At 38.3% G+C, this 13,726-nt stretch overlaps 1 protein-coding gene across 1 annotated transcript in view; it reads left to right on the forward strand.

Annotated features, from left to right (window-relative positions):
- Positions 1–13,726, forward strand: part of faf1 (Fas (TNFRSF6) associated factor 1) — a 66,813-nt gene that overhangs the window by 18,805 nt on the left and 34,282 nt on the right. The window contains exons 5-7 of the mRNA XM_058389388.1: positions 390–481; positions 714–805; positions 10,900–11,005. Coding sequence (XP_058245371.1) covers positions 390–481; positions 714–805; positions 10,900–11,005 — 290 coding nt within the window. The remainder of the gene's footprint in view (positions 1–389; positions 482–713; positions 806–10,899; positions 11,006–13,726) is intronic.

Below are 13,726 nucleotides of genomic sequence, written 5' to 3' on the forward strand. Positions count from 1 at the left end.
ACCCTCAATTGCACAGTTGTATAAAAAAAAATGAGGTGAATTGTAAGTTGCCCTGGATAAAGGCGTCTGTCAAATGCCAGTAAGGAATAAAGTAAATATTTAGTACAATATGAAAATCATATATTGATTATAAATAAAGGTGAGCTGTGTGAGAACCTTTAAAAGGATCATATTATATTTAATTATTATAATTATATTATCTAATATTAACTTTTATTCGTAATACATTTAAAACTATTGTACTTTGGACATCTAGAACTTGAGTCTGCTCTCCAGGGGTAGTCAGTTTTTGTTGTATTAAACTCAGACATGAAGGTTTATTCTGCCCTCTTCTGGTTGTCCCGTGTAATTCATTTTGAATGTGAACACATTTTTCCTTTTTTTTGCAGGAGATATCAAAACATTTCTGGAGACAGAGCTTCAGGTTCCCGTGTCTAAAATGCAGTTAAAAGGCTGGAAGAGTGCAGATGTGTCTGACAGTGTAAGTCATACAACCATATAACAGTCACAACCCTTTATACTCATAACAATCCTGTTTGTCAGACAAAAATTAAGACCATTAATTCAGCTGAGCTAAGGATTATTTTAATCCTGATTTATTTAAAACCTTAGATGCATTACCACCCCACTCTTTATGCTTTACAGCACTGTTTCCCTCTGTTTACATTCTTGTATGTTTTTAGTGAGTTTCAGTTTACTTTTTGCCCTTTCAGACGGTACTGAGGAGTTTACACCTGCCCAAGAACAACAGCCTGTATGTACTGACCCCTGACATCGCTCCCTCTGCCAGCAGCAGCCAGAGCAGGTATGTATATGTGTGACTGGATCTCCAAACCACACAGGAGCAAGTCTTTACAGTTTCTGACATGTGGCAAAAGGTTTAGAAAAACCCAGCAGCTTAATTTAAATATAAATTAAAAGCGTGATAAAATTTATGTAAAAGCATTGTGCTGAAATATGAACAAATGGCTTTTTGCAATTAAAAAGATTATTTATGTGAGAAAATAATTTACTATTTTAATAATGTATATTTTTTAATGTGTTTGTGCTACAATTGGTCATCTACAGCCCCAGTTTTAGCAAGTTTTAGTATCTCTGTTCCATGACAACACCCAGTTTCAAAAATGTCAGAGCTCAAAGCCAGTATGGTGTAAGTGCAGTATGGTGGAGTAACTAATACATTAAGAAAATATGCTTTGGCTTCAGAGTACACTACAAACACAAGACTCTTTGTGAATACTGAATCATGCACTGTGTGTTCATCATGCATTGTTTTTCGTTGATAAAAACCTCACTAAACAGAGTTAAATAAAACTGTATTGTTGTTTTAGTTACTGTGAGATTGACTTTCGGCAGACCAAGATTGGGTCTCCTAGGTCCAACCCAAAAATCCCCCCCAAAAAATGATGTCTCACCCTTATATACTCTCCGGTGTATGATGGAATTTATTTACAAGTGCACCAGAAAAGCCCGAGATCCAGCATAATGTCCATACTCACACAAATAAAGAGGAAAAATAACAAATCAGCAGTAAGCAAAGAAAGCAAAAGAAAACATTTGTACAAAAATATACCCACATATCTTCAGCATACACGTTAGGACCCCCCCCCCCTTTAATGCTTGTTTACTAATATTACTCACTGTACCAATATCTACAGCCAGCCTTTATATAGTGTTTAGACTTATATTTGGGACTATAGATTTTATTTACACTTTGTTTAAGTATACACAGTATGCCATGTCTTTCCACAAGCGTCCTCTGCTGGATTTCTTGACCCACTCACTCTGGTGGCAGCACTATATCTATTTACATATTTGCTGTGAGGGTGTTATTTACCCTAAAGCTTTTAAACATCAGGTCATCACCACCAAGGAGACATCAGTTCTCCTGAGGACTTCACTATAGCACCAGTTTCCTTAATACTGGAATATAATATGCAATATTCTGCATCAATACAATTCATACAGACAGATTATATTATTGTATTCTTTTGCTTAGTTTAGGGCTAAGGAAAAGTATTTCAGTGAATGCTAGTCATGGTAACTTGAATTGAATTTTTAAGCCATGAAATGGATTCTTAGATGCTTATCCTGTTTTTTTGAAAGCAAGGAATTTTATGCAGTTGAAACTTCACAAATTTCATTTTAATTACCCCCGCTGGGGTTTGTTAGAAGGCGTCAAGTTATTGGTGTGCTTTTCTCATCACCGGATGGTGAATGGGACTTTATGTAACACTAGATGGCACTGTGTGCTCAGTTTAAAGGAACTGAACCCTTACAAGCAGTAACTTATCCTCTAATCCTGTTTTTTTATTTATTTATTTTTTTATTTAATCAAGTGTAGCACACATGAGCTGAAATCTTACTGGTTTCATAAAAGAGATGAGAATAGAAGAGAAAATACCACGGCTGGTACCGTACTGGAAAATGTTTGCAGTCACATCATTCTCTCACACAATTCTCAGTCACATAGTGTGTGTGCTGTACCGACACATCCTGCAAAACCTCTGTGCATGCCCATGCAAGAGACAGACAGTGTTGCATCAGTGAATAGTTTCTGCAGCAGGACACAGAACAGAAACAGCAGTTATGCATAATCATGTTTGTTTTGAACTAAACTGTCTGGGACAAAAGCCAAAGAAAAAATCGCTGTCACATCTTTCAGCTATGTAGATATTTATGGTCATTGGACTGTCCTTTATCGAAAGCAAGGGCGCAAGGAGTCATTAATGCCCAGCAAATAAAATAAGAATGCATCTGTGTGGCATTCTTTTTTCAGTTTAGAGCAAATGTTTTCATTACAAATTTATATCATCAGCAATACATTGTGAAATGTAGAATTTTAGAAATATTGACATGAATTTCAGAGTTTCTTAATATTTGGTTTGTTCTCTTTTTGCATTAATGACAGTGTGCAGTCCACAAATTTGTGTAAAAACTGATGATCCATGTTAGATCAAATCTGTTAGCCTGATGTGTGAACACATGCTTCAGTAAAAGAGATAACGCTCCTTAGAAGAGCGGAGAACTTTTCTACAAAGGATTTGACATGGTCAGTATCTTTAATTTGCTTAGTGACCTAGAACTTGTGCAACAACTTAAATACCGAATCCTTCTATCTCCTAACTGAAATATAGAGTTTAGATTTAATTTTGATATGGTTAGACTATAAAACATGCATACATGTGATATCCTTCTGAGTCATGTCAGGTTTCTCTGTTACAGTGATAAACACATACAAGGATTACTTGTGTGTTAATAGCGTCTCCTTGTGGAGAATATTATTGCTAAATGTGCTAAAAATGTTGATCATTTATGTGGGGCTTTCATACCAAGCAAAATAAAAAGAGTTTAAATGCACAGTGTTATAGATATGTAATATATGTGTAATAATAATAAGTGGAATCATTTTCATATTGATAATACAACCATGTAAGGGCATGCAGTTATAACAACAGGGCAGTGCGATACAAAAGAGGATTTTCTTTTTTTTAATCATCTTTCCCAGAGCACTTTGCTAATGAATGTACATGTTTATTTTATTTATTATGGAAGGCACACCGAACATAACAGTTAGTTAGATTTAAAGTTGTGAACGTCTAGTTACATATAGTTAGATATAAAGTTGTCACATCTCTGTGAAAAAGCTCCTATTATTACTTAGAGACAAAAGGGCTTTTTAGCATGACACCAAAATCTCCTGAAGATTTTCCCGTGGTAGAAACGTAAAAGAACAGCTTTACCTTCGAGTGTTGCTCTGACACTGGAGCCTCCACGAGAAATGTTAAATCAACATTTCCTTACGCAAAGCTCCACATTATCAGTGTTTATACGTTTTTCTTTGTTAAACAACAAAATCGGTTTGTTATAAGGCTCAGATTATGTGGAAGGTCTCTGTGAATTAGCTGTTACTATAGAAACGGTGACGTATAAGAAAGAGCGCATAAACGTAGACCTGTGATTTGACTCAAACCCGCCGCTACAGTCTGAGCTGAATCAATACCTTCTGCCCAGTCTGAATCAAAAATTCAACAGCATTGTGCTATATACTATATTATATACTGTACTTAAATATTTATATTTATATCAAATGAATATTTATCCAGCATTCAGATTTGAATGGTCACATATTCAATTCTAAATAATTGATTCTGTTTAGAAGTAAACCGTTTATCAATCCTGCATATCTATCAGCTATAGCAGATCTTCCTTTGTTATTCTGTACTCTAAGGTCAGTCTCGGTTTCCGATAAATCACAGGCGTGTATATGGCCTAATAAATTCCAATTCTAGTTGTGGATTTGAAAATCTTAATGGAATTCATCACAGTTATTATTTGTTAGAAACGTGTTTGCGGTTATTAAACACAATATTTGCAAACTGAAAATAGCTTGCAGTGTCATTAACCCTCCAGCCGCTTAAAGGAGCACAAGCAGTGGTGTGAGAAGGACATCAGATTTGTGTGTGTGTTTTTTGTGTATGCGTGTGTCTGTTTAATTATCTATGTTGATTAGAGATGCTGTTAGTCCCAGCGGGAGAGGCCGGCGATGTAGCGACATGTGGCTGTGTGTAAACTGGCATCTCTGTCGACTTGTGTGGACACTGTACTCTGACGTGTGAACAGACACGAGAGGAAAAGTTAATAATGCGCTCTAGAATCATGCTTCGATAATCATGCTCTGTTCAAAACATGTCAACGAGTCGCATTCACATATTTTCCCGCTTCTGTCAGGTGTTAAACATTTGATTAGATCCTGATGCTGTTGGAACTTGAGCTATCAGGAGCAGGATTTCTGAGTGTTGCTGTACTGTAATTGCAGTCTGGATTGGTGGTCGGTTGTTAGCCGGTTGTTAAATCTCATCATTTGGACGTTTAGATTTACACATGGGAACGTGGTCAACTTCAGTTTAATCCAATTAAAGTAAAGCCTGACCTCATCGTGGATTGCCAAATTCATTTTAGAAACTTGGAATGCATGGAATATTAGTATGCATTCTCCATAAAATGTTTAACTATTATAATATAGTAAGTCTGCAGTCACTTAATGCTTAGAGGTCTAGCCCTGTCTCCCCTGAGTCATTTCAAATAGATGTGTAATGTTTCAAAGAAATTTTATTTAACCTATTTGGATTGATTGTACACAGATGCGACATATTAGTATAGAAACTGAATAACAAAGTACATGATTGGACAGAAGCTTTGGTTTGAAAGCTGTTGGACTGCTACTAACATACTTTAAAAATCTAACAACAAATAAACCTAAATTCTCAGAATGCTCTTTTACAGTCTGAACCAAGTAACAAAAAAGCATTTTTGGTGATGTATTTTAAAATAAACCCCAAAGTATTTAACACAGTTTTTGTTCCTGGGTAGTGGGTGTTATTTTCTAATTGTTTATATCTCAGGAGTAGAGAAAATGGTTATTATGGACCAGGACATAGGAAGTTCATCTATTTTTATTGAGAAGCTAGGAGAATCTGAAGTCTCTTCATTCAGAAAAGTTAGGGGAAATAAACAACATGAATGAAAAATTTACATGTATTTATATTGCAATCATACAGAATTTAGGAGTGCGTAGTTTTAGGAGTGAGATTTTTGTTGATATGAAATTGTAAGTCTTTCTTTATGTTCCCATTAAATTGTCCAACTACAGTGTATTTTAAAATCTATCTTTTTTCTGTCTTTGTCATTAGAAATATATGTAAATATGTAAATTCACCCGTTTAGACAATGAAAATAAGGTAATTTAAATAATTAAATCAAAATACCTTTAGTCTTGGTAACAAAGCAAAGTTTCAGAGTAGTAATGGCCATTTTATATATTTTTGTGCTATAAGCATTCATACAATCCAGGAACAACAAAAAGTTGTTACATGGTGTAATTCCTAATAATTATTCTCTTATAGAGAGGGTGCAATCAAAACATATTTAAGGTTAAAAAGTGCAGTGTTCCATAGCTATGGCTTGTTAAAATAAAGTGTATTAATGTAAAATGTTATTAATTGAAGGTTTTAATGATTCCCAGTTAGCCAGAGCACTTATCCCATAGTGTTTTATTCTTGGCCAACTGATTGGGAACATAATCCTCATATCCTTCAGTAATCTCACTTTAAATGGCACACTTTCCACTGACCACAACCTTGTAGATCTCCAGCCTCAGCGCTTCATTATCTCCTAGACGCTATTTTTGTGGAGTCAGGGTGGGATCTCGGATACATGGAGAGAAGAAGTTTGTGTGTATGTGTGCACACGGGAGTTGGATGTGTAAGTGGCCCTGTTGTTACCAGTAAGCGTGTTGCCTTGCGGCGCAGTGAAGAGAGGACCTCCAGCCGAGTGAGCAGGCAAGCTGTTAGCTGCCATTATAAATAACTGTCACACCCGGATAGAGAGGCCGCGAGATGTTCCTCTGGGGCTGTGAAAGAGCTTCGCCCCTGCTGCTTCACCGGACCAGTACCTGCAGCTTTGCGCAGTAACCGGTTAAGGCCGGAGCATCTGTGATGAGTCAATGGTGTTATGATGTGCTGGGCTGTAATGCTCATGCAGCTGCAAGATTAATCATATAGTTATTGCTGTCGTGGTATCAGCTTTATAACGGCACTGCAGTAAAACAGTGTATGTAGGAGTGTGTATGTGTGATCTGCCAAACACACAGTTATCTGTAAGTCTGACAAATGATCACTACTGTAGTAAGCAGGAGCTGCAATGTAGATAAGGAAATCCTGATACAGAACCGTGGAGGCATGGTAGTAATTTATTTTATTCAAGATAACCTCAGTCACAAGTTTTGCGGTGCAAAGTTCTAGCTATGTTGCATTTACTTAAGGTTTTTGAATAGATAATTATTTTTAAGAATAGATTAAATAGGGAGTACGTTTTACTTAAAAAAAACTATAAGTAGCAATTTGCACAAAACCACCAACCCAATGTAGGAAGCAAAAAAATCCTGCATAATAAAGTTGAGCCAAAGTTTATACATTACCATTAAAAAGTACATTTTTTTTTTCCTTTTTAAATGTCACAAAAATTAGAACTAAACTGCGATTTGGGGAGCTTTTAGAAAATGTTAAAATCAATTTCATAGCAAGAGAGTTTTTAGTTTTTACCATGTTTTGGCTAAGTATATTTGAGAAAATTAAAAGTAAATAGGTTATATTTTAAAAACTGCTCTTAGTTCATTTTATGATGAAATATTTTGAGTGTGTCTCAAATATAAAACAATACAAAAATATGTTGAGAACCATCAGATTAAAAAAAAAAAAAAAAAAAAAAACCCAAGGGGGAATTTCAGACCTACGGTCTAAGGTCGGATGCATAAAAACAAAAAAACCCAAGCCAGAGGAAAGCATATACTCCTTGCTGTCTTTATTAATCCAGTATATAAATATTTCCAAGCCTCAATAGACACAGGTTTAGCCTTTTTATGTTTTTGTACTTTCGGAATACTTTTACTTCCTTATCTGATGCCCTGCCATACATTCTAACTACTCTATCGATCTCGTGCAATAAGAGATATGAATACTAAGACAATATTCCTGCATTGAGAGTAGCATTGTGTGTGTCATAAATATTTATGTAAACACACATCAGTCCTTCCTTGTCTTCCTGGGTGTCTGGCCATGGGCAGCAGATGGCGCAGCTGGAGCTTAAACCCAAAAATCTGGCTGTTGACTGCCTTTCTTCACTACCTGGCAGTGTTTCAGATAATACCTTGTAGACAAGAGCCCATTGAAAAGTCACATCCTTAAGAAATGTTGATAAGATTGAATATGTTTTGTAAATATGAAATTCCAGCACGCTCTGCATGAAGTGTTTTGCATCAATTGCATCCATTCCACAATTGCATCCACAGTAACGGCATGCAGCATTAGCCGTTACTCTTTCAGCTTGTTTAGAGTTCATCATCACAAGCGGCGTCTCGCTGTTATAATTGGGTGCAGGCTGTGAAAATGGGACATTACTTAACAAATAAAAGCCACTGTAGGCAATTACCGCAAAGCACATCTCGGTTCGCCGTCACCAAACAGATTAATCAAACATATCCGCGCATCTCTGAGCCTGCTCATTTCTCTCCTCTGTTTGAATGCAAATAAAGCACCGGCTGCGAGACTTTCAGGAGAGACTCCGTCCAAGGTAGTTACAGAAATCCAGTGAAGAGCCAAGCATAATGAACACACCCGCCCATGCTAACATGCACCTCCCTTTCTCATATCAAAAAATGGAGCATTATCCACGGCGTTAATCTCCAGCATAAATAATCGAGCTTGCTGAATAATTTAAAGCAAATCATCTATTTCTGTTGCTTCCAGATGATGTGTGTGTCTAAGGTTATTTTAATTTGAACTCCAGATTTTTCTTATACAAATGGGTCAATGAACATTTGGTATTTATCTCAATTTTTTTTTAACTCTGCTGAGATACGGAGGCCTAGAGCAAGCTGGTGGTCTGGCACAAGATAAACTGTTTAACACCAGTTCGTATTTGGACTCGTCTTATTACAACACGGGAAGCCATAGACATATTTTAGGAGGTAATTTCATGTGAAACGCGATGCAGTATATAATTGCGTCTTTTACGTAAAAGAGTTAGAGTGTGTTTTGTGTGTGTGTTGATTAAAGATGAGAAATGAGAGGCAGAGGCTTTACTCAGATCTTTTCCTGTGTGGTAGTCTAAGCACTGATGGTGGCTCTGCTCTTAATCTGTAAATCAAATCTGTTAAGACTGCTCCTCATTTACACAATGGTTTGTTTTTCTGTCTATAACAGCCAGTGACATTTTATTTCCAGCATGCTCTATAAGGAGCATTGCCTTTGGCAGTAAGGGCTAAGAGTTCATCAAGCAAGCGGTAGTGGGGGGGTTTCAGGACCAGGTGCTGATGGGAGCTGTGAGAGCTGAACTTTGTTAAGCCTGAACCGATTAACCTGCTGCTTGAGCTTTTGGGAGGAGACAACTTAACATTTTTTCCTCTATAACAAATTACACCATCGCTATGGAAAATAGTTCTGACAGATCAACAGGTATCTGTGGTTTTCTTTCTTTTATATTAAGACACCTGTAATGTAGACTCATGGCTCATATATTACTTATAAAACATACTGCAATATTGCAATTCACCTCATTCATTAAAAATATAGAAACAGAAATATAGAAGCAGAAGCATGTTGATGAAAGGTCAGACCAGTTTGAGCTGACAGGAAGGCTATGGTAACTTAACTAACTATGCTTTAAAACCATGGTGAGCTCAAAAGCATCACAGGATGCGCAGCCTTGATGCAGACCAGCTTTAACAGAACCAGAAAGCAGAAGCCTGTGCCCAATGTAGCCTCAGATTCTTATTCTTGCCTTGTTTTCCCAAAGTTTGTTGTGTTACAGCTTGAAACTAAATAGGGACTTGTGTATATATAGAATATGGAGTTGGTTTTCTATCCAATGTAATATGTAATCTAATTGGGTTATATGTCATGAATCTAAACAAAATATCTCATAACAGAAAAGTTCTGATTTTGTGAATGAATAGGTTTTTCTGATGAGACATGGTTATAGCATCAACTTTAAGATTGCTGATATAAATGACAATCATTTATCGATAGTTTCACATTATTCATATATCATCAGATTATCATTAGCACATTTCGATAGTTGATAAGTTTATAACTTAATTACTATAACATTTAGCCCCTGATAGAATATCAGATGCTTTTTTTGAAGTAGAATCATTTAATTTACAGTAATTGCAATCTCCAAGATGATTTTAATTTAGAACCTATACTATACTGCAGTTCAATACTTAATGAATTAAAATCTTTGCACATAAAATATATGGAAAGTTGGAATGTAATTAGAATATTGGCTGTAACTTAGGCAAAGGCTATATGTATAACCAATTCTATTCCTACAATAATAAAATAATAGTACCAGCATTAAATTATTATTATTTTTCTTTCTTTCTTTTATTGTGTGCAGTGATTTTAGGGTTTATCAGCCATTAAACCCTTTATACTTCATCATAAGATAGCACATCCTGAAAATAAGCCAGTTAAAATCCTCCATTCAGGTATTATTATGTTTTCCACCTTTGTCTGGAAAAGCTCTCGCTGGGCTCTTACTTACACAGCCCGCGCATCATCACATATGCATTTGCTCCTCCGAATGTGCCAATTTCCAATCTTCCCTGCTAGCTACAACAAACATTACATTTACATATTGATTCCACAGTTTTAGTCAATGTAAATATGCTGTCATTACAGTAAATGTGAGCCTCTGTTAACATAAGCGTGTCCAAAGCTCCTCAGATTAAGGCAGTGGTTGCATAATTAATGTGCGTGCCACACATTAATTCCCGACTCTCCTCTTGCTTGCTGCCTGCATTTGAACCGTGATTAGCTGGCCACCACGTCTCTAAGATGTTGATTCATATTCATGCGCACAAGCAGGGCGTTTGCTCCAAATGCTACTTGACCTCCACCGTTTGTGATTAGCCATGTGTCCCTCTATCCTGCTTACCTCTCTCAGAGCTTACTAGCAGTCCCTCATGAATCTATGGCTCACTTTCTGGCCCTCTGGCACTTTGTGAGGTGTTTAGGCCCCTTAACTAAGATCAATATAATGGTGTGGCACTCCAGATGGCCCTGATGGTGGAGGTGTGTTAGGGGCATAGCATTGCCCCCTAGCTCTTTACCCCCCTGCTGAGCTGGAGCTGACAGGCAGCAGGTATCCGTGGTTGCGGTGGCGAGGTTGCGAGAGCTGCAGGGTACCTGGGGCGTGTCTGAGCACACAGGCTCTTGGGAAATGGAAGGAAGCTCTCCTCGCTGCAGGGAGAAGAAGTATGCGAGCCCTGACTCGTCCCTCTGCTTGACTCTAACTCACTTTCACTTTTTTCTCTTGTCTTCCACTGCTGTGCAGCGTCCAGCAGGAGTCATTAAATCAAAACTACCTGCTGATTGTCCTCCACCGGGAAGCGCAGAAAGAGTACAACCTCAATTTCCCTGGCAGCAGAACCATCCAGGAGGTGAGAGAACAACACACACCTCTCTGATCTTTACATCTGTTTGACACTGGATCTTGCTCACACACACACACACACACACACACACACGTGTGTGTATATATAAAACAAACTAGTCTTAATTCATTTGTTTTTAATAATAACAAATTTATTCAAATTTTTTAGTGGGAACTCTCCCCATCTGATTAAATCCCAAAAGTCACTACATGATTCTCGTTTGGTTTGGCAGTTCCAAACAGTATGTCTGCCTGCCATGTGGATAAGACTGAGCAGATTCTCTCCTGGTCAGCTTTTTCTCTCCAGTCTGTCCACACAGCCACGGTCTGCCTAAATGGCCCAAAGCTGTTTGATCACAGGACAAATTGGCCTATAGGGGAGACATTTGGGGGGAATGTGTTTGTGGAGTAGGGCTGCAAGGGAGATGCTTAATTTCTCGATGTGAAATTAAACAGTGGATTTGGAAGCAGATGAAATATTCATCAATAGGTTGGAGCACTCCAGTTCTGTGTTTGCCTTTCACTCATCACTGTGGCTGCTATTGCCAGAGCTGCTACTTAGAGGAGGGAGAAGGTGGATTCGCACCATAAAACCCCCATTCCCAATGGCTAATCAACTCCCTTCCCTCTCACATTGGATCTGTATGGACAACAGTCTTTCATACTCTTCATTTAACAGACTGCAGTGAAGTATTTAAAGTTGGTGTGTGAGGAGCACAAAACCTGACTGCCTCCATTCCAAATACACAACCCCACCCTCGGCTCCCTCACATTCTCCCCAGCCTGCCCCAGTAACCTGCATGCCGCGCTTAGCCAGTACCTCCATTAATTATTCACAGCAGGTAGCACGCTCTACGTCAAGTGTAACAAGCTCCCCACAGATTGACTGGCCTGCTTTAGCCCCCTTCTGTGCAGGGGGAGTCACGTTGGGCCTACACATTGCCGCCAGAAAGAAACACACATTTGTGATGTTCATTTGTTTTCTTAAACTTCATTCGAGACAGGTTTGGGCTTTGGTTTTATGTGACGAGAAGATATTGACTAATAAAGTGTCTGTTTTTGTCTACAAAGTCTTGTGGTAATGTATAATGCTTTTGTAGATTAAGAAATGTCAAATATGCATGTACAGAATTTTACAGTAATTGGATAGATAGATAGATAGATAGATAGATAGATAGATAGATAGATAGATAGATAGATAGATAGATAGATAGATAGATAGCATTGTCTAAATCCAAGATGTCCTGTTGTTTATTACTGTGATATTTGACTCAAAATATTAAATGACTTGCATTATGTATAAAATAATTAAGCAGAACACCACTGATGACACTATTGGTCAATACAGATTCAGCTTCTCAAGCCCTTACTTGTTGCAATGGTTTGTCCCATTATAAGATTTAAAACAAACTCTGTGTACTCATAGCATATCTCACTCGCCTTGATGGTACTGGTCACCATTACAGTAATCAGACTATTTGACAGGTTTGTAATGGTGCTAATTGAAGAGATTAAAGTGTGAGCGACGAGCGCTCCCCTTCCCCCAGCAGATGGTTTTGATGAGCACCCACTGTGAACCTTAAGTGTTGCTGCCGGGATTACAACAACTGAGGAGGGCAGCCTGCCGCGAAAGGAGGACCAGGCTTTGCTGGACAAAGCCGAATCAAATGGGCTGCTCCAGCCTTGTGCAGTAGTCTTCAGGCTTTCCAGCTTGAAACCCCTTGAAAGAAGGATCAGGGCTGGGGGGTGTGGGTGTGTGTGGGAGAGGACATGTATGTACAGAACTTACGTGTGATAATGATGCCTTTTTTTGTCATGTAACTGCAACCATGAATTATGGTCACATTAGGAAAGTGTATACCGCCTTGTGATGTTTTGATGGTGGTTGCCTGGGTTTTACACACATTATGTTTCACTTCTAATGTTAATGATTAAAGAGTCTGAAACTTTGTTTGTATGCTAATAAAAATAGAGTAACACAAAAAAAGTCTGGGAAAGGGAAAAAAAGAGAAAAGCTCAGCAGGGTGTCATAATGTTCCTCTTAAGCATTTTGTTGATGTTAAAAAGTTACTCTTGAGAGAAGGATTTTTTTTTTACAGTCACTGTCCATAAAGACCTGTGTGAAAAAGCAACAAAACAGCAACACAGAGCTCTCTCAATCCTAGCTTTGCCCTCATGCCTATTCACCACAACACGGCTACATATGGAGGCTCCCGTGAGCCATCTTTTCTCTCTCTGTTGGTCTTTTGTTTTTTTGCTGAAGACTAGCCGATGCTTTTCTACTTGTGCATATCAATAGCAGGAGAGAGAGTCTCAGAGTGTCCTGTTGTTTGTCTTTGCCAAAGGCTCTTGCTTTGCCTTGTGGCTCCCAGGGAACGCATCCTTTCCCTGCCTCCATTTGTCCCCGGGCCCCTCTCTCTCTCCCTCTGATTGGCATTCCCAAACCCTAAGTGCCGGCCCGAGCTAAGCCTCAGAGCAAATGTTTGCCAGAAAAGTGGTGGCGAGAATAGGGCCGGCCGATCGGGCTTCACAGTCCGTGACCAGACGAGCTATCCCAGGGATTTCTCCGTCACTGCTGTTTTTTTTTGCCTCCCGCAGCTGGAGAGACAAGCTGAGAGGAAGAAAAGAAAGATGGAGAGTAAAAGAGTGTGAATAAAAGGCATCTGGTGGTGAAGAGCTTGTGACTGTTTAACGGCAACCTTTTCTTCTCTTTGATTCCTCTCCAGCC

The sequence above is a fragment of the Hemibagrus wyckioides genome, linkage group LG05 (genome assembly GCF_019097595.1).
Source record: "Hemibagrus wyckioides isolate EC202008001 linkage group LG05, SWU_Hwy_1.0, whole genome shotgun sequence".
In the NCBI taxonomy this organism is placed as follows: domain Eukaryota; kingdom Metazoa; phylum Chordata; class Actinopteri; order Siluriformes; family Bagridae; genus Hemibagrus; species Hemibagrus wyckioides.